At 50.9% G+C, this 21,619-nt stretch overlaps 1 protein-coding gene across 2 annotated transcripts in view; it reads right to left on the bottom strand.

The window, feature by feature from the left end:
- The window catches only part of EFHD1 (EF-hand domain family member D1), a 41,728-nt gene extending 27,125 nt beyond the window's left edge, over nt 1–14,603 (bottom strand). Inside the window, exon 1 of one of the 2 annotated variants that reach the window (XM_042995651.1) lies at nt 13,902–14,603. In XM_042995651.1, coding sequence (XP_042851585.1) covers nt 13,902–14,191 — 290 coding nt within the window. In that variant the 5' untranslated portion in view covers nt 14,192–14,603. The remainder of the gene's footprint in view (nt 1–13,901) is intronic. The other variant, XM_042995652.1, reaches the window with a different exon arrangement.
- Between the last annotated feature and the right edge of the window lie 7,016 nt (nt 14,604–21,619).

Raw genomic sequence — 21,619 nt, 5'->3', positions numbered from 1 at the left:
TTCCTATCTTTAGAGGGTCCTCCCTCTCTCCATTCTTCTTCCTTCCTCCATTCTTCCCTCCCTCCTTCCTTCCCTCCAATTTGCCTCAGGCTGGGAGCAGGCCCGGAAACCAGATCTCCAAGTGTGTTACAACTGCGTGCAAAGTAAGAGGAAGCAGACTCTGAAGGGGGGGGGGGGCGGGGGGATGTACAACAGTGACACAGGGACTGAGGAGTTAAGTTAAAGCTCGAGCTCAGAGTCTTTGATTTCCAATCAGTTCCTGGCTCGCCCTGATTCCATTCATCTGCTCACTCACCACCTGGCTCCCGTCTACCTGGGGCCTCTCCAGAGCTGAAGCAAAGCACAAAGACCAGTCCCGGCGGGCAGGCAGATGTACAAAGAGGCTGTTGAGCGAGATAAGGCCGGAACTTGGGCAGAGCTGGAGGGGAGGGAGGCGGCTGGCTGGGACGGCGGAGCAGGAACAGGGGAGCACAAGTGCAGAGGCCAGGGAGGGAGCCACTGTCACCAGTCCAGTCCAGAGGTGCGGGGATGTCCCAGAGGGAGGGAGTGGAGTCTGCTCCCACAAGGCATTCTGGGAGATTTGTGTGCTCCCGAGGGCAATGGGGGTGGGGAGGCTACCTGGGTTCTTCTCCCCAGGAATGTCAAATTGAGCAAGGTCAGTCCTTTGCTGGGAAGGTGCGGCATGGAGTGCCTCCCCAACACTTCCTATAAAAGTGGTGAGGGGCCAGGAAACAAGGCCAGAGGTGCCCCCCTGGAAACCTAACTCTCCAGGACGTTCCCAGGAGCCTTGTGGATCTGGGGGGACGGCTTCCCCCAAACAACCCGAGGCTTCCACACCAACTCGGTCAGGACTGGGGCAGCCCTAGCAGTGCCCCCACTGCTCCTCAGCCCTCAAACCCAGGAGTCAGAGAGACAAAGAGCAGGGGAAGGCCCCGAAGAAGGGGAGGCCAGGGGCCCCAGGCCCAACTCAAGTGGCCTGTGGGGGGGACTCGGCCGTCCCTCCAAACAGGAAGGAAAAGCACCCGGGGCCGCAGCCTCTGGGCCCTCGGTGTCCATCTCCGTCCCACTACTTCACTGCCAGCCAGTCCTTTTCCGCATCCCCCGCTCTGGGCCGGCACCACCTCAAACCCAGCAGTTCTGCTGGGGGCCACGGGACCTGCAGGTCCGTAGTGGAAAAAACATGGGGCTGGAACCAGAGGGACCTAATTAAGGCTCTGACTGTATGCCGAGTGGTCAAACGATATTGGGGACAACCTGAGAAGGTGGTCATTTACCTGTTTCCACATCTCACTTACAGGCCTGTGCCTGCATGGCGTGTGGTCAGTGGCACCGCTAGAGAGAACCGCATGGCCCGCACGATGGCCCCCCTTTCCTCTGACAGCCTGTGAGCTGCGAAGCTCCCCAGAGGCAGTCATTGGGGCCACAGTGCAGCTCCAGAGGCAGAGCTCAGCCCCTCCACAGGGGTCAAGTCACCCCTAACCTGGCCCTGGGGTGGGCATGGGGACTGGAGAAGTCGTCAGCCCCACTCAAGCATAAAGACCTGTGCCTGCGTTCCCAGGACAAACCCTATGGAGGGAGGGGAACGTCACAAGAATCAACAATACTAAGTGCGATCCATTAGAAATTGGAGAGTAAGGAGAGTCGGGGTGAGGGGACGGGCAACAGCCCAGCAAGAGCAGGGCCAGGCCGGTGCAACTGGTAACAGCAGAATGCGACACCCGGCAGGGACCGGCCTTACAGGTTTTCATGAGGAGCCTGGACCTTATCCCATGGGCAATGGGGAGCTATGGAATGTTGTATGTTGTCCCCAACCCACAGAGGATTCTGAAGAGGGATGCAAGGTGATGAGATCCGGGCTCTGGCAAGAGGTCACAACATGTAAGATGGATAAGGGGAGGCCAGCTGTCCCGGGCAACCTGCAGGGGCGATGCCAAGGATGGCTGAGATCTGGAGCCTGAGCAGATGGGGGCAATAATGACATTAATGAGGGAAGCTAGGGGCGCCTGGGTGGCTCAGTCGGTTAGGCATCCGACTTCGGCTCAGGTCATGATTTCACGGTTCGTGGGTTCAAGCCCCATGTCCGGCCCCACGCTGACAGCTCAGGGCCTGGAGCCTGCTTCGGATTCTGCGTCTCCCTCTCTCTCTGCCCCTCCCCGACTTGTGCTCTGTCTCTCAAAAATAAATAAATGTTTAAAAAAAATTTTTTTTTTAATAAAAAAAAAAAAGAGAGAGAGGCTAGTGGCACAAGGAACAGGAGTACAGGCCTTCTGGGTTCAAATTCCAGTTCTACCTCTTACGTGATGGGTGACCCTGGGCAAGCTACCTAGCTTCTCTCTGTCCCAGGGTCCCCATCTGTGAAACGGGGTGACAACAGAACCCACCTAATGGTGTTTGAGATGCAAAGGCTAACAGCAGTGCCTGCACACAGTAGGTACTCTACAAGTGGTGACTGCTAGGTGTTTTGGCGGGGGGGGGGAGCCCAGGGCTCAGTAAAGCTGACCATTGTAGGGTGGGGTGGGCAAAGCACGAGGAGGCATTTAGGGAGGGGACAGAGACCCTATCACTGAGGCCAAGCAGGGCAGCGCTGGATCTGGGGACAGCACTTCTCCAAGGCCAAGACACAAGACAGAGCTCGCCAGGTCCCCATGGACGCAGAGCTAGGACGGTCAACAGCCAGACCTTGTCAGTAGAGGGCTGATGCCAGGACTGCCGTCCCAGGCACGATCAGTGTTCCCTGAGCAGTGCCAGGTGGCCTGGGGGTCCCCCTCGGAGGTGTCTAACCCCAGAGCTGGCGTCAGCTGCAGCCTCAATCCGTCCTCTGTTCCCACCAGGAAGGGGCAGAGGGGCCAGCCCTGGGGACGCAGTTTGAATGTCTTGGACAATGTCCTCCTACTTCCTTCCAATCTGATCCAAGCCTGCAGAAGGTTAAGCCTTTGTCCACCCAGAGGCAGCCACACTATTCACACCATTCACTTCAGAATCAGACCCCGGTGTGGCTGGGAACAGTCCACTGCTCCCCGCCCGTCCCCCTACACTAAGGCTCCGCCTGGCCTGGAACCAGGAACCGGCACAGGGAGGCTGCTGCTGGCACTGGCTCACCTCCAAAACCAAAGACTTTATTTTCATCCCACAACACAGGGGGGCAGTTAGGCTAAGACTGAGAGAAAATAAAATCAGGCCTGGATACCCTTCCACCCACCCCTCCTACAAGAGAGGGGCCCCTCTCAACACAATACTAGAAGACGCTAAAAGGAATGAGAGACATCAACGCGTGTGACTGCCAGCCAAGATGGCGGCTGGTCCCCTACACTCACTGCGGATCCACCTGTAGACCCTTCTAAAAGGAGAGGAAATCAGAGATACAAGAGTCATGATGATAAAGAGGACAAAGGAGGTCTGAGGAGGGGGAGCTTGAGAAAAGGAAGGCATCAGCAAACAATCGTCAAAGACAAAAAGCAGAGGAGGAGTGTAATTGGTGAAATCTGCCCAAGGAAGCCAGTTGGGCCCTCCCATCCCAGAGGTGACATGGCTGGTGTTCGGCCAAACTCTGTTACAATGGAAGGATTACTTGAGGCAAAGTAGGAGCTTTACTGAAAGTTGGCTTAGAGAGGGCAGTTGACACAGACACATCCCCACCCCCAAATACACAACACTCTTAGCTGCCAGGGATCTACAGCCACAGGCAAAGAGGAAATCAAAGGTGGGGGCGGGAGGGGGGGGGCGGGGCGCCTGGATGGCTCAGTCGGTTAAGGGTCCGACTTCAGCTCAGGTCATGATCTCACAGTTCTTGAGTCAAGCCCGTGTTGGGCTCTGTGCTGACAGCTAAGAGCCTGGAGCCTGCTTTGGATTCTGTGTCTCCCTCTCTCTCTGCCCCTCCTCTGCTCATTCTCTGTCTCTGTCTCTCTCTCTCAAAAATAAACATTAAAAAAATTAAAAAAAGAAAGAAAGAAAGAAAGAAAGAAAGAAGGAAAGAAAGAAAGAGATCAAAGGGAGTCTTGATTAAAATGGTGGCAGTGAGTGTCCCAGAGGAAAGACTTCCACATTCAGGCATCTAAGAGCTCCCAGTCATGGGCTGCTCCCTGCCTGGTCTCCAGAATCCAAACCCCTCCTATATATACAAAAACAGAGATGGACACAAGAGAGCCATGGTCCACTGGTCAGGAAAAGACCCAAAAGGAACACTGTTGGGCTCCACCCCTCCTTTTCTCCCTTACAAACCTCCATTTGGCCAGGTTCCTGCCCCTCAGGAAAGGGCAGTCACTGGCCCGGGTGGGCCCTTGACCCAATGCTGGCCAAAGGGATGCCAGAGGCTGGCTTAGGGGATCCATCTGGGAAAGACTTCTCATGTTTTTTTTAATGTTTTATTTATTTTTTGAGAGAGCATAAGCAGGGGAAGGGCAGAGATAGAGAGAGAGAGAGAGAGAGAGAGAGAGAGAGGGACAGAGGATCTGAAGTGGGCTCTACACTGACAGCAGCAAGGTTGATGTGGGGCTCGAACTCTAGAACCGCAAGATCATGACCTGAGCTGAATTCAGATGCTCAACCGATGGGGCCACCCATGCGCCCCAAGATTTCCTCATTGTTTACAAGAACTCTAGCTCTTTCCTGCCTCTGATTTTGTCACAGCTGAATGTGACTTGGGGAACTCACCATCTTGCTACCCGCCCCCAGATGAAGGCAACACAAAGACTGGAGGGGTGGGGAGGATCGAACTCGAGTCTCCGACAGCAACCGCCAACCATGCCCAAGGGCCACCTGGATCCTCTGGACACCCTGTTATACGAGATGATTCTTCACTGTTGGGTTCAGGGCAAGGTTTTCCATGACTTGAGCCAAGGGCCTCCCAACTGATACAAGGCAGAACAGTATATACAGTCTCAACACTCACATTCAGCAGCTGGTACCTAATCTGATGGCAGCCATCCCTTGGAATAGAAGATCCTGCGGCTTCCACTCTCCACAAGTCGTAAATAGCTCTACTATTTTACAAGAGGTATTGAACAGGGACATCATAATTTTACAACAAAAATGATTAAGTTTTCTTTTAGTTGTGAGATTCTAATCTGTTCCCTCCAAACCAGGGGATCTCAGCTGTGGAGAGATGGGCCTTAAACCCTGCGAGAAGGTGGATGCCCTTAGCAAATGGGTGCCCGCAACTCGTTATGTGATTTCAGAGGTTCCAAAGACCTGAGGCAAAGAGCTCTGGGGGCGTGTGAGGGGCTCAGTCAGTTGAGCCCCAGACTCTTGATTTTGGCTCAGGTCATGATCCCAGCCAAGGTTGTGGGCTAGAGCCCTGCATAGGGCTGCATAGGCTGATTGTGGAGCCTGCTTGAAATTCTCTCTCCCCCTCTGCCCCTCTCCCCAGCTTGTGCTCTCTGGATAAGATAAGATAAGATAAGATAAGATAAGATAAGATAAGATAAGATAAGATAAGATAAGATAAGATGGATAGGATAGGATAGGATAGGATAGGATAGGATAGGATAGGATAGAACAAGCTCCAGCTATAACCATAGGGCTCAAAGGAAACTTGAAGGTCAATACTCCATCCCCCAGCCTCCCTAAGCCCCGCCGGAAACTTCTCACTCCAAGGAATTGGGCGACCCGCATTCCAGTGAAACCCCAGAGAAAAGGCTTAACACCTTCCAGACAATTCTTTCCATTTCTCAACCACTCCAACCACGAGAAAGTCTTCTTCTCTATACTGAACCAAAGCTATTGACTCCTTTCCTTGTGGCCTCCATGGTCAAGTGGGTCCCCGTCACACTTCAAGCGGTAAGCTGCCATCCTCCACCTTGAGGACCCTCAGTGCCAGGGCTTCCCTCGCTCAAGGACCTGGATCCCCTCCCAGTCCTGGCTGGCTGCTCTTCCCTGACTACATCCAGAAAGACCGGGACCCCTACCCTGAATGCAACAGCCTGAAGTCACAGCGTTCCCCACATCTTCACGGGGGCCGCTAGGCCACATGAAGTGTCTTGCACACGGGTGGTGGCTGGCCTTTCCAGGACTTGCAATCCTCCTGTCCAGCAGCATCATTTATATCCAGCTCACTTTTGGGGCACCTGGGTGGCTCAGTCGGTTGAGCATCTGACTCTTGGTTTCGGCTGAGATCGTGATGTCACCTCACCGTTTGTGAGTTTGAGCTCCATGTCGGGCTCTGCACTGACAGTGTGGAACCTGCTTGGGATTCTCTCTCTCCCTCTCTCTCTCTCTGCCCCTCCCCTGCTCATGGTCTTTCTCTCTCTCTCAAAATAAACAAACTTAAAAAAAAAAATCCAGCTCACTGTTAAGAGTTTGAGTTTCTCAAGGGCAGTGTCTCCTCTGGTTCAATCTGTGCAATCCCAGCACCCAGCAGGTGCTTAACTGAATGAATGAATGAATGAATGGCTCACAAACAGTAGATAAGAGGGCTCGTCATCATCATCATTATGGTACCACAGCAGATTATGGTTAGCAAGTGTATAGACATTGATGGCTGTGGGACCCCAGAGGTGAGAACACTGGGGAAGGGGTCACAAAAGGTCACGCAGCCTTGGAACCAACAAATCTATGTCCTGGCAGAGCACCGACTACGATCAAGTTTCATCCTGCAGGATAGTGTGGTCCTTGCTCCAACAACTCAGGTGTCCCTGTACCTGGGCCTTCCAAGGATCATCTAGGATTTAGGACCAGTAGTGCCCTTCGATCACTAACACTCAAGGGACACAGGAGCTGAAAGAGGCTTGTAGAGGCAGGACTATATGATGCGGAGGAGGACAGGCACTGAATGCGTGAGGGTGAGAGTGAATGTGAGCACACATGTCACATGTGTGGACACACGAGGGTGCACACGATGCAGATATTCACGAAGCAGGAAACTGAAAGCAAACGTGTGCAAAGCCTGGAGGGTGTGCTGGGCTCCTCCAAGGAGCATCTCTTCGCCGGGTCTGGTGGCCGTGGCTCCCAAGGCCCGACTGAATCAGCACATTTTAGAGACCACTGGCTCAGCCACACCGTGAGGACCCTCCTCAAATTCAAAGGAAGGAGATATTTCTTTTTTTTTCTTTCATTTTATTTATTTATTTTGAGAGAGAAAGGAAGAGGGGGCAGAGAGAGAGAGAGGGAAAGAGAATCTCAGCGCAGAGCCTGACGCGGGGCTCGATCCCACGAACCGCAAGATCATGACCTGAGCCGAAATCAAGAGTCGGAGGCTTACCCGAATGAGCCACCCAGGCGGCCCTGAAAGGAGGTATTTCTATTTCTATTTACTAGTTGGACTATGGGTACGATCCGGCTAGAGTATAAATAGAGCCCCTGAGACCTCACAGCTTTGAAACCAGGCACTTATTAACTAACCTTGCAAGGGATTCATGAAATGAATCATGAAATGTGATTCTCATGAAATGTGAAGGCTCTGTAACGAGGGTGGAAGAGACTTCTCAGAGGGAGTGAGGTGGGGAGAGTGGGGAGCAAGGAAGAGGAAGAAACTCCCTGCAAAGATCAGACCGCCAGGAGCTGGGAGGCCCCTCCCAGTTCCCCTCCGTGGTGGTCAGCACACCTCATTCGGCAAATGGAAACAACCAGTGCTTGAACAGGTCTAAGAAATACTTCCAAGTCAAGGTGTCTTTCTGCCAGAGACCAGGGCCCCGAAACAGAAGCCAGCCTGAGTTCTGGCTGAACGCCCCCCAGGAATTCAGACTAGCCCAGGGTTCTCTCACCCCACCCACGGTCGGCAAGGTCAAATGTGCAAAATCCAGTGCGGGTGTGGGAATTTCAAATCTAAGGCAGGTCACCGTGGACTGAAACTCCAATCAGGAGTCAGAAGCTCTCGTCGCCTTTCTCTAGGCACCTTCCTCATCTTCAAAGTCAATTCGCTCAGAAGATGCACCTGAGAGTGGGTGCGCTGCCTCCCCTCCCCCCTAGTAACCCTCCCCCCTCTGCACCTCTACTGCAAACGCCTGCCCTCTAAGTCTACACCCTTTCTCCCTCCCTCAAGGAGGAGAAAAATAAATGGGATAAGGGTGGGCAACATAAGAAATGAACAGTCCTATGACATCCTCGCCTTTTCTGGGCTTAGTGGTGACGTGGGCGTTGGAGGGGCATCTACGACATCACCATTTCGGATTCTCAATAAAAAGACAACTTTCCCAGAGCCAAATGCTCCTCTCCCCACCCTTTCTTTGGGGGAATGAAAGACAAACTTTTAGTGTAGCTACAAAAACACAGCAGCCACATTTTGAGGTGCTGCATTTGTTTTTGTTTTTGTTAATGTTTCTTTATTTTTGAGAGAGACAGAGACAGAGTGCGAGCAGAGGAGGGGGAGAGAAAGAAGGAGACACAGAATCTAAAGCAGACTCCAGGCTCTGAGCTGTCAGTCAGCCCAGAGTCCGATGTGGGGCTCGAACCCACGAACCATGAGATCGTAACCTGAGTCGAAGTCGGACACTTAACCGACTGAGCCACCCAGGCGCCCCTGAGGTGCTGCATTTGGGTCCTACCCTTAAGTGGCCACCCTCAGTCTCTCCTGTTGAAAGAGGCCCCCAGATAAGCCCTGGGTAATTAAAGTTTCCCGTCTAGCCTTGACCTCCACCAGCTTCTGTTACAGCCCTGGACACGAACCCAGAGTCAGTTTCTTCTGGGCCTTCTCACTCTTCGTTTAAAATCAGGCCACTGTTCTCTTGGCTCAGGCTATCCAGTAACACACTTGGAAATGAAGAGGGAGCTTTCTCTGGCCAGGATGATGATGCCTCTGGCTTCCCACACTCACTCGAAAATTCTCTTCCTCCTACGACACAGCATTTGGCAGCCAGGCTCATTTGTGGTAGGCCCCAGGGGTACAAAGACAAGTGACCCCCAGCCCAAGAGCCCAACATCCTCACAGCTGGGTCGGGGGAGGGATCCAGTTCTTCCTCGAAACCTTGACAATGCAAGACATCCCTAAGCGACACTTGCAAATAGAAAGATCAAACTTAAGAGATCAAAGCACATTCGGCAGTACCTGCATGCGTTTCTCTAGCTCAGAACAAAAGGAACAGGCGTACTTTATGCCCATCAAGTCAGGTTTTGAGTGAACTAAGGCGACATCAGAGTCTGGATCTGGCAACTCTGATTAAACTGAAATTTTTGCTGAAAGTGAGTGCCCTCCTGGGACGACTGGGGGTGTGGGGGTGAAGGGAGGGGTGGAGGGTAATGCTGTCGGTTCTGTGTTTTGTAGTTAGATAGCAGCTCCATTTCCATTAGGATTGGGCTTTGGGAAGATCGATCCTCCTGCTGAGGGTAGGAATATGGAGGCTTTGGTTAAGGCTCTGACGTCCCCAGATCCGAGGGCCTCCTTGGGCAGGCCTGCCTACTCCGGCTCCCCAATCCCTCAGGAGGCAAGGAAGGAGAAGGTGGTCATGGTGCCTCAAGGACTGGGAAGCCCTGCTCGCTTGCGGTAACGGGTTGAATAGGGTGCCCCCCTGCCAAATTCACGGCCACCCAGAACCTCAGAATGTGATCCTGTTTGGAAATAGGATCATTGCATATGTAATAAATTAAACTAAGATGAAGTCGTACTAGATTAGGGTGGGCCCTAAATCCAATGACTGGTGTCCTTACAAGGGGGCCATGTGAGGACACAAATACAAGGAGAACACCATCAAGAACACCTGGGCGGCTCAGTGGGTGGAGCATAAGACTTCGGCTCAGGTCATGACCTCGCGGTTCATGAGTTCGAACCCCACGTGGGGCTCCGTGCTGACAGCTCAGAGCCTGGAGCCAGCTTCAGATTCTGTGTCTCCCTCTCTCCCTGCTCCTCCCCAACTTGTGCTCTGTCTTGCTCTGCCTCTGTCTCTCAAAAATAAAGAAATGTTAAAAAAAATTTTTTTTTAATTAAAAAAGTAATAAGTAGACATTCAAAAATTAAAAAAAAAAAAACAAAACTTGAGGCACTTGGGTGGCTCAGTTGATCAAGCCTCCGACTTCCGCTCAGATAATGAACTCATGGTTTGTGGGTCCAAGCCCCACATCGGGCTCTGCGCGGACAGTGATAGAACAAGGCAGAGATCGGAGTGACAGGTCTGTAAGCCAAGATTATGCCAGTGATTGCTGGTGACCACCAGAAGCTACAAGAGGCATGGAAGGATTCATTCTTCTTCCCTCAAGCTCCCGTAGCCTCGCACAGCCCTGCCGGTACCCTGGGTTCCGGTTCCAGCCTCCAGAAGGGTAAGAGAATGCATTCACGCTGTTTTGAGCCACCGGCTTTGCGGTACTTTGTTACGGCGGCAGCCGGAGGACGCTAATCCGCATAGGAGCCCGGGAGGCCCCAGTAAGGGGATTCCTCGCCCGGCCCTCAGTGAGGGCCAAGGCAGCTGAAGACAGGGGTCAATGCAGGAGTGAGCCGTCAGGTTTTCAAGAGGACCTAACTACGCACAGTTTAAAATTTGTTGTTTTTTTTAAGTCACGCAGGACAACAGGAAGAAGAAAATATGAAAGCGGGCCAGCAGGGAATCAGGGCTGGGCTGTGGGCAAAGCTGGGACCAAGGAGCTCCTTAGCAGGCTGCAGAGGGTCAGCAGCACTGCCAGGCTGGGGCAGGTGGCAAATCCCCGAATTGCCAGCCCCACAGCAGCCTTCCGGGTGGAGGCGGCCTGCCCCAGCCTGGGCAAAGGCGGCAGGGACAGGAGGCCCCTTGGGCGGATGGGCTCAGGCAGGTCCTGGAGCCAGCTGGCCATCTGGAGGGAGCTTGAGGTGGCAGGAGGGCAGGAAGCCCACCAAGGCGTGGCAGGGCAATTGGTCTAGCCTAGTGACCGAAGGCACAGCAGGGCCCCTTCACAAGAGGAGGGGTTTGTCCATCACCTAGAGTCACTTGCCGAGCCGAGTCACGAGTGTCTAGGTAACAAATCTCCCAACCTGGGGCCGCTGACCCTAGTGGGGTCGGGACAACAAGCGAAATTGGGCAGATGCACCCTGAAGGAAAACCGATGAGCTAGGAGGGAGGATGCCGAGTTTGTGGAAGCCCAGCCTTGGGGTCATGCAATCCCTGTTTTTTGTAGGAGGTGGGGAGCCTGAAGGTGTGACACAGGGCTGGAGCCAAAGTGGTCTCGCTGGGTTCTCACCAAACCCCTTGAAAGGAACAATTGCCTCCATTCTATGATGAAAGGCCCGAAGTGGTTAAGCAACTTGCCCACGGTCACAGTCACAGCTAATGACCCTGGAATAAGTGGGCTGTGTCCCCACCCTCCCCACACTCATGATACATAACTGAGTCTTGACATCACGTTCCGGGGGGCCTTTCCAAACACAGTGGGGAAACAAAGACAGCATTCCCCAGTGGCCCCAGCCCCGGTAGCCACAGTGCTACCTGGCCCTCAGGGGAAGGCAGCACTGTGCCCATCTTACCAGCAAGAAAACCAAGGCTTAGAGGGATCATGTAACTTGTTCAGGGTCACAGATCCCAGGCCCTGTCAGCCCTATGCTTGTCCGAATCCAAAGGTGACACTGCTCCCCCTGCTGTGCTGGGGTCTCCAGGTACTGCTCAGCTGACTCGAGCAGCTCTGCCTCTCTCCTCTTCTGGGACACAGGGATGGTTCCCAGGAAGGCGTCTCCGCAGCAGCTTGGGCCTCGGATCCCACTCCCTGCCGACAGGAGCCATGCAATCCAGCCATGACACTTGTGGCTGAAGGTAAACAAAGTGCCAGTGATCTGGGTCCAGGATGACCCGGGAAGGTCATTCACAAGCCACCAGCATTTGACCCTCCCTCCTCAGCAATAGCCTCCAGATTTGCCGGTGAAAGCCATTCTTCCCCAAGGCCAAGTCTGCTAGAGATAGGGCTGTACTCCTCCCTGCAGGGGTGGAGCACATGCCTCAGGCCTGGCCAATCAGAGCAAACAAGTCTCCTGGCCACAGCAATTGGTTGAGAGCCAGTAAGAAACAATAGCAAAGCTAAAGGCAGAGAGAGACAATAAGGCCTTTGCTGTGGTTACCCTTTCCCCCTGGACTGGAGCTGCTGTGGCCAGACTGCCACCACCAGGGATAAGCCACCTGAGAACGGGGACAACACAGAGAGGAAGCTGGCTTAAGAAAAAGAGAAACTAAGCACTGATAGTATCATCTGAGCGCCTAGGTCCAGCCATACCTGACACCAATTATGAGCCCATTAACCTCCTTTTTTGTTTATGCCACTTTTGGTTGAAAGTGACAGAAAACCCAACCTAGAATTCTGACTGACACCGCAGCTCTGGAGAACCACCGTGTGGCACCACGCACAGGCTGGACTGGCCAGCTCTCTTGGGACCCTGGACCACATGTGCCTTCCCTTGAGCTTGACCTTCTTCCAGAGCCTGCTTCCTCACGGATGCCACCTTGCTTGTCCTCCTAAGGCCCTCTACTCTATGTGGACTCCCTTTATGACTCTTATGTAGCCAACAAACAAGTTCAACCTTTCAAAGATTGTTCTAGAAAAAAGTAGAATAAATAAAAGAAACCCAAGTCATCCCAAAGCAAACTGAAGAAGGAGGTCCCCAAGATGCACCCCCCAGTCCAGCTGGACTGTTGGGAACTGCTGGGACATGGGAGCAAAGGAGCCAAAGCATACTCCCAAATAAATCAAAGGGGCTCTGACAAACCAAGTACCCATTGCTTTTCCATCTCCACTCCAAATGCTTTTTTTTTTTTTTTTTTTGCCCCAACTCAGCTTTCCTTAACTGCCCAAACTAGACCCACCAGGTGTGAACACCAGAGAACAGTGCTTGCAAGCCAGGGACTGGGACATCAGGGTGTCAGGGAAACAGAGGAGGCAGGGAGGCTCCAGGTGCCAGCCTCCACTGACCTGGACAGCAGCCCAGCCTCAGGAAGGGGCCAAGGCTCTGGCCACCCAGTGCCGGCCACAGAGCCTTTAAATAGAACCTCAACGCGGAGCACAAACACATTCCAAGCGCTTTTAAAAACGCCCTAAGTATGACCTGGCCGGAGGCTTTCGCCCCCCCAGGCATTTTTCCGGTCTTGGCCCAATTCTGGAAATAATATTAATAGCTCGGTTAGAAGCTTACGGTGTGCAAAATACTTTATGGCCTTAAAAGGCTGGGACCATCGCTGCTCTCTCTCTCTACAGATGAGAAAACTGAGGTCCAGGGACCTCGCAGGATACAAAGACAACTAGAGGGGGCTCTCTATGCTGCTTCCATCGCCCGGTGTTGGGGCGCGCCAGCAGCTCCCCGGCTCCGCGGGGCTTTCACAGCAGGACCCGCTGCCAGCTGCCACGTCCGGTTGCGACGGGCGCCTACTGCCCCAAAGACAAGAAAGGGTAAAACAGATGAGGCGACGCCCCCAGGAGGCTCCCTAGTCACACTCGCTCCAGGAACGTCCTGATCTTTTGCAACGAGTTTAACAAACTCCCAGTTCTCAGCCTCTGTGGGTACATCAGACCCCGAGCGGCAGCCAAGGATAACTATCCCCTTTTGTTTTAAAAGATAAAAGGACAACGGGGCTAGTTTCTCCCTTGGGAGATACAGCTGGCAGGTGAGCCGCTGCGCGACTCTGTTTCCTAGAAGTTGCGCTGCGGGCAAATCTCGCAACCAGCGGCGCAGGGGCGGGACCCGTGGTCGGGACCCGGGAGCGTGGGACTCCGGCTCCGCTGCCCCGGGGAACTTCTGAGCTCAGTCCGGGAGAGCTGCGGCCACTGCCCTCCGCAGCCGGGCCAGGACCGCCCCCCCGCGCGCCCCCAGACGCGCCAGCACGGACTCGGGGCGCGCAGGGCCTCGGGGGCGTGGGTTAAATGCTAAGGGCACCCCCGGAACTCCTAAACTATCCCACCCAGTCCCACAAAGCAGAGCCGGGAAACCCGCCCACCCCCCACCTCCCCCCCCACACCACGCCCCCACCTCCCGGGTCCCCAGCGCAGGGCGCTCGGGGGGCGCAAGGCACAGGGCGGCGCGGGGCGCTCACTTTTTGAACATGCTTTCCAGGTCCCTGATGAGGCGGCGGCTGAACTCCGGGAACTCGGTGTAGGGGTTGAAGACCTTGCAGCGGCGGGGCCGCGCGGTGCCCTCGTTGATGTCCAGCCGTCGGTTCAGCTGCGCGCTCAGCTCGGCGTCGGCGCAGGCGGTGGGCGCCCGGGCGGGGGACTCGTGCTCCGGCGCCGGGGCTGCGCCGGGCGCGGGCTGGAGGCCGCCCTCCTCCACCTCCTCCCACTGCAGCCGCCGCTGCAGCTTGAGCGCCAGCTCCTGGCTGGCCATGGCGGCGGGCCTGGGGACCCGGGGGCGCGGAACCCGACGCGGGGACTGGACGGACGGCGCGCTCCTCGCGGGCTCGCGGCGCTGCGACGCTCTGCCAGGGCGGCCGGAATCCGGCGGTTGGGTGGAACCGCGGGCGGGGCGGAGCCGCCGCTTTAAAGGAGGAGCCGGCGCTCGGGGACCGCCCGGCCGGCCCGGGGCCGCAGGTGTCTGGGCTTCCGGCGGTCCCCACCCGCCGCCCCCTGCCCGGGGCTCGGGACGGGAGGCTGACCGCCCCCCGGGACACGGAGTGGACCCTCCGATCAACTCCGACCTTGCCGCCCGAGCCCGCTCGGAGGGAGACAGGGGACCCTGCGGTCCCCGGGGAAACGGCAGCGGGAAAGTTTCCCGACCGCTCGGGCGGTTCCTTTCTCGTTCCACAGAAATACCCCGACTGGAGGTGCTCGCGGCCCAGGACCGGCTGGGGGTGGGAAAAACCGAGCTCCCTCAGGTGACACCCACGCGCCCCCATGGCTGGAAGTGGCACCCAGTGGCCGCGAGGTCTGGCAGTGGGAGGCGCCCCCTGGGGGGGGGGGGAGGGCTGCGTTTCTAACATTCGTTGAAAATAAATGTTGCCAAAACATACTCAAAACACTAAACACGAATAAGCAAACAGAAAAGAGAGCAAGCAAAGGAGACAAAACTCGTGGCTCCCCTGGAGGTAAGACCCCAGCGTGGCTTCGGGGGCTCTGGCTTTTTCTGTGACGCGAGAAAGAAGAGAAAAAGAAGCTCAAGAATAAATAAATAAATCAGCACTTTTAATAACAAGGGGGCAAAACTAGTAAACTCGTCATTGTCCCTAAGGAAGGCTGATGCAGATGGCTGTTACATCAGCCAACCGTTGTAAACACTGGTCCGCCTCTGCCTGGATCACTCTGCTCTGACCACCTAGTGGGCTGCTGACCTCGGGGCGTGTCTGTGACCCGGACTGAGCGCTGGGGCCTGAGACTGAGCACCAGCTTTTGGGGTGTGTGTGTGTGTGTGTGTGTGTGTGTGTGTGTGTACTGGGCAAGCAGAGGTCCTGTGTGTGTGTGTGTGTGTGTGTGTGTGTGTGTGTGTACTGGGCAAGCAGAGGTCCTGCCAGGGATTGGGGGCGTCTATAGAGGGCTAATGAAAAAGAGTTATTTGGGGGCACCTAGCTGGCCCAGTTGGTGGAGCATGCAACTCTTGATCTGAGGGTTGAGCTCGAGCCCCATGTTGGGTGTAGCGATTACTTACAGATAAAATATATAATGTTTAAGTTTATTTTGTTTTGAGAGAGAGAGAGCACGCAAGCAGGGGAGGGGCAGAGAGAAAATTGCAAGCAGGCTTTGTGCCGTCAGTGCAGAAATCAAGAATCAGATGTCTAACTGACCCAGCCACCCAGGCACCTCTACAAATAAAATCTTTTTAAAAAGTTATTTATAAATACAGAGAACAGGGACACCCGGGTGGCTCAATCAGTTAAGCATCCGACTTCAACTCAGATCATGATCTCACAGCCTGCTTGCTCGTTCTCTCTCTCTCGCTCAAATAAATAAATAAACCTTTTAAAAATTAAAAATAAAATAATAAATAAATACAGAGAAAAAACAGGGATGCTGGAGGGGTGTCAAGTGGGGGGATGGGCTAAATGGGTGATGGGAATTGAGGGCACTTGTTGGGATGGACATTGGGTCTTATATGTGAATGATGAATCACCAAATTCTACTCCTGAAGTCATTTATTACAGTATATGTTAACTAACTTGGATTTAAATTAAATTTTTGAATTTTTAAAAATTTAAAGAAGTTATTTAAAACAAAAAGGTATTAGGAAATACTAAGTTTTTAAATAAGGGTATCAAATAAAATCTTTTAAAATTTTTAAAAATGTTTATTTTTGAGACAGGGAGAGAGAGAGAGAGAGAGAGAGAGAGAATGAGAACCACCCAGGGAGGGGCAGGGAGAGAGGGAGACAGAGGATCCGAAGCGTGCTCTGTGCTGAAAGCAGAGTGCCTGATGGGCTCAAACCCGCCAACTGTGAGAACACGACCTGAGCCAAAATCAAGAATCAGATGCTTAATCGACTGAGCCACATAGGTGCCCTCAAATAAAATATTTTAGGGGCACCTGAGTCACTCCGTTAAGTGGCCAACTTCGGCTCAGGTCATAATCTCACCGTTTGAGAGTTTGAGCCCCGCATCAGGCTCTATGCTGAGAGCTCAAAGACTGGAGACTGCTTCAGATTCTGTGTCCCTCTCTCTCTGCCCCTCCCCTACTCACACCCTGTCTCTCTCTCTCTCTCAAAAATAAACGTTAAAAAAAATAAAATAAAATCTCTTAACATTCCCACTAAACAATTGTATCTGGTTCTGCAAAAGCAGCCCTTTTTACATTAGATTTTATGCTTGAAATGACGATTGATGGACCCTTTTATTTTTAAAAAAATTTTTTTTAACGTTTATTTATTTTTGAGACAGAGAGAGACAGAGCATGAACGGGGGAGGGTCAGAGAGAGGGAGACACAGAATCTGAAACAGGCTCCAGGCTCTGAGCTGTCAGCACAGAACCCGACGCGGGGCTCAAACTCACGGACCACGAGATCATGACCTGAGCCCAAGTCGGCCGCTTAACCGTCTGAGCCACCCAGGTGCCCCTGATGGACCCTTTTAAATACATCACGGGATGCTACCCTTCTTGACCTGATGGTGGTGACTACCTTTGCTTTGTTGTCACTTCTGTTTTGAGTACTTTATATGTGACATATTTCATACACACACCAAAAAAGGATTTAAAATTAATATTCTCCATCAACAAGAAACTGCATAAAAAGGTAATACAAAATGTAAACAATTGTTTCACATGCTAAAATTTACCACAGTTCACATTAAATTTAAAGAATCTAATAGCTTTGGGGTACATGACTGGTTCGGTCTATGGACTGCTCAATCCCTGATCTCAGGGTCATGAGTTTGAGCCCCATGTTTGGTGTAGAGATTACTAAAAAAAAAAAAAAAATTAAAATTAAAATAAATTATAATAAGATCTTCAAAACCAAACTAATAGCTTTGCCTTTTCTATCACTTATGAATAGAACATAACACTGAAACTTCTCATGTTCCTGAGAGTGGATTTTGAATGCAATTCAACTTCATCCTTTAAATGTTTCTAAAGGATGAAGCCCTCTTTTTTACAGGTTTACTTAAAGTTTGGACATGTGCAAACACTTGTCATACCATTGTTATGATCAAGGTAATAAACATATCCATCACCTCCAAAAATTTACTTGTGTCCCCTTGGGTTTTGTTTTGGGCAGTTTTTTGGTAAGAACAGGTTCTGCTTTTCGTAGGGAGACCAAATGTGTTTTAACTCTAAGACTTCTTTTTCAGTGATTGCTGTGTAACAAACCATCCCCAAACCTGGTGGCTCTAAAAAAGTACATCTACTTGGCTCACATGTGTGCAATTTGGGCACAACTTCATGGGACGAATCTCTTTCCTGACCCACTTGGGTTAAGTGGGAGCAGCTCCAAGGCAGGGGGCAGGAATGAATCTGAAGACTTGAACCCCCCCCCCCCAGGTACAGAACTGATGCTGGCTAATGCTTGGTTCTTCCTTAGGGCTGTTGACTGGAACACTTATACCCGGCGTCTTCACATGGCCTGAGCCTCCTTATAACAAGGAGGCTGGGTTCCAAGGGCAGGCTTGCAAAGAAGGAGTCGCCTTTTATGATGTAGGCTCAGGAATAGCAGAGCTGAACTCTATTGGTCAAGACAGTCAGTCACAAAGGAGAGAGAATATAAATCTCCATCTCTCGGCGAAGGAGTGACAGCATCACATCTAGGGATAGCATGTGAGATGGGATATGTACTATTGAGCCCGTCTTCGGAAAAGACAATTTGCCAGTCCTCCCTCTGAGTCTTCTTCCAGTTCTGTGACATTTGGACAAGAACAGAAACGTCTTTCAGCTCGGATAGTTGGCATAGGTCTCTGGGCCCTCTGGGAAGGGCTGATCTGCAAGTCACAAAGAAGATGGAATGAACTAAATTCCAAAAAGGGAAAAACCTTTCCAAAAGAGCAGAAACCTGGGGTAGCGTCCATCCCTGGAGGCATTCTGTCCTGCTTATGTTTGCGTTTCCAACTTCTTTAACAAGTCAAAACCTCAGGGCTCTGCTTTGTTTTAGAGGAACATGTTTGTCCTTTAAAAATTAATTGTTGGAGGGTCGCCTGGGTGGCTCAGTCAGTTAAGCATCTGACTTCAGCTCAGGTCTTCTCACATTTCCGGAGTTCAAGCCCTGCCTTGGGCTCTATGCTGACAGCTCAGAGCCTGGAGCCTGCTTTGGATTCTGTGTGTCTCTCTCTTCTCTGCTCCTCTCCTGCTCACTCTCTGTCTCTCTGTCTCTCTCTCTCAAAAATAAATAAAAACATTAACAAAAAATTTTTTAAAAGTTAATTGTTGCTACCGTGTGCTCTTTCCAAGTTTCTTCATGCCATCCCTCATTGAATTCAAAGTATTCTAAAATGAGACAGTGATGATGGTTGTACAACTACATGTGAATATATAAAAACCACGGAATTGTACATTTCAAAAGGATGAATTTTGTAGTATGTGAATTACGTCTCAACAAATCTGGTATTTAAAAAAATGACAAGAACAACCCATTACATATTAACATACATAATGTGAGAACATTGTGTTCAGCTTTGTATATGTCTTTAATGTCTGCCTGAATAAAAAAAAAAATAGTTGAATAGAGCATCCACCTCTGCATTTGATTTGTTGCTTTGTTTGAGGTACATGAAGAAACTCCAGCCTTCCACAAGTGGCTGGAAATACACCTGGATATTTAACCAGAAAAAGAAAGAGTATTTGAATAATCTTTTCAGATAATTTGGTTATTGTCTTCTTTGATACTTCACCAAGACTCAGATAAGTGATAGTTTCTTGAAGTCTAATTGCAACATGGAAACAAAACATACAGTCCAAACTCTTCGCACTCTGTTACAACGAATGGATTATCTATCTTGAGCATCGAGTGGACCCTTGATTGGTGCACAATTTTGTAGCATTACGTATTGGTCATGTTGACACATTTCACTTACGTGATATTAAAGTTTTCCAAAATTCTAATTTTTGCTTGAAGCTCAAATATTGATAGCAAATGCTACCAACTGTTTACCCTGAAGAGACAGGTTCACTTTGTTCCTTGTTTAAAAAAGTGTCTCCAAATACCCCACTGTGATAACCATAGTCGGTCAGTTGTTCCTTCAAGTAAGAAAGAGTACTCGCTGGGAAAGGGGGCTCATTCCGCTCGTGGCTCAGTCAATTGTACAAATGCTATGCTCAGGACGACTTCCACACTTTGGTCTTTAGCAGAAGTGCCTTCCATTTCATCACACCAAATATTAAAAAGACATACACTGAGATCAATGGAACAGAAAAGAGAGCCTAGAAGTAAACCCACATTTATATGGTCAGCTCAAAAACTTTCATAACCGGCCTCTCTGCCAACAGGATAGACACCAAAAGTTTGATGGGAGCAGTTCAGGGAGGTACAAGAGACCTGCCAGAGAGTGCATGGTATTGGGTGCAGGTCGGTATGTGTTAGGCCTGTGATCTCGGGCTGGGAAGGGACTGTGGGGGTGTGGTCTTCTAGGCATTCCATTGCTATCAGGGCTATTCTGGCCTGCCAGTCATTGTCGGGGTGGCTGGGTGGCTCAGTCGGTTGAGCTTCCAACTTCGGCTCAGGTCATGATCTCACAGATCAGTCTGTGGGTTCGAGCCCCGCGTTGGACTCTGTGCTGACAGCTCAGAGCCCAGAGCCTGGAGCCTGTTCAGGATTCTGTGTGTCTTTCTCTCTGACCCTGCCCCATTCATGCTCTGTTTCTCTCTGTCTGGAAAATAAATAAACGTTAAAAAAATTTTTTTAGTTAAAAAAAAAAAAAGAATGCTCCAGTCATTGTCAAAGCCTCAAGAAAATGTGATGAGAAGTAACTGTTGGGGGGGGGGGGTGCCTGGGTGGTTCAGCCAGTTAAGCATCCCCAACTCTTGATTTCGTCTCAGGTCATGATCTCACCTATTCGCGATTTTGAGCCCCTCCTTAGGTTCTGCACTGACAGTGCAGAGTCTACTTGGGATTCTCTCTCTCCCTCTCTCTGCCCCTCCCCTGCCTCTCAAAATAAATAAATAAACTTAAAAGAAAGAAAAAGAAAGAAAGAAAGAAAGAAAGAAAGAAAGAAAGAAAGAGAAAGAAAGAAAGAAAGAAAGAAAGAAAGAAGAAAGAAAGAAAGAAAGAAAGAAAGAAAGAAAGAAAGAAAGAAAGAAAGAAAGAACTGTTGGGGTCTAGAGTTGAGCAGGAGGGCTCACTGACAATGGGGACAAGATGGTCTCTAACAAATGGTGTTAAGAAAACTGGACAGCTACATGCAAAAGAATGAAACTGGACCACTTTCTTACACCACATACAAACATAAACTCAAAATGGATTAAGAACCTAAATGTGAGACCTGAAACCATAAAAGCCCTAGAAGAAAACTTAGGCAGTACTTTCTTTGACATCAGCCATAGAAACATTTTTCTAGATACGTCTCCTCAGGCAAGGGACACAAAAGCAAAATTAAACTATTGGGACTACACCAAAATAAAAAGATTTTGCACAGCGTAGGAAACCATCAACAAAACAAAAAGGCAACCTACTGAATGGCAGAAGATATTTGCAAATGATACATCCGATAAACGGTTAGTATTTAAAATATATAAAGAATGTATGGGATGCCTGGGTGGCTCAGTCGTTAAGCGTCCCATTCTTGATCTCAGCTCAGGTCATTGTCTCATGGTTTGTGAGTTGTGCTGACAGCACAGAGCCTGCTTGGGATTATGTCTCTTCCTCTCTCTCCGCCCCTCCCCTGCTCATGCTCTCTCTCTCTCTCTCTCTCTCTCTCTCTCAAAATAAATAAACTTAAAAAATAATACATATACAGAATTTATACAACTCCATACTAAAAAACCAAATAATCCTATTAAAAATGGGCAGAGGACACAAATAGACATTTCTCCAAAGAAGAGATACAGATGGCCAATGGCCACATGAAAAGATGCTTCACATCACTCATCATCAGGGAAATGCAAACCAAAACCACAAAGACATATCACCTTACACCTGTCAGAATGGCTGGAATAAAAAACATAGAAATAACAAGTGTTAATGAGGATGTGGAGAAAAAGGAATCCTTGTGTGCGGTTGGTAGGATTGTAAATTGGTGTAAACAATGTGGAACACAGTGTGGAGGTTCCTCAAAAAATTAAAAATAGGGGGCACCTGGCTGGCTCAGAGTTGGTGGAGCATGCGACTCCTGATCTCAAGGTTGTAGGTTCGAGCCCCATGTTGGGTGTAGGGATTCCTTAAAAAATAAAATCTTAAAAAAAAAAAATT

The sequence above is a fragment of the Panthera tigris genome, chromosome C1, assembly GCF_018350195.1.
Source record: "Panthera tigris isolate Pti1 chromosome C1, P.tigris_Pti1_mat1.1, whole genome shotgun sequence".
Taxonomy (NCBI): domain Eukaryota; kingdom Metazoa; phylum Chordata; class Mammalia; order Carnivora; family Felidae; genus Panthera; species Panthera tigris.
The sequence above is the reverse complement of the archived record's forward strand: the minus strand, read 5'-3'. Positions and strand labels throughout refer to the sequence as shown.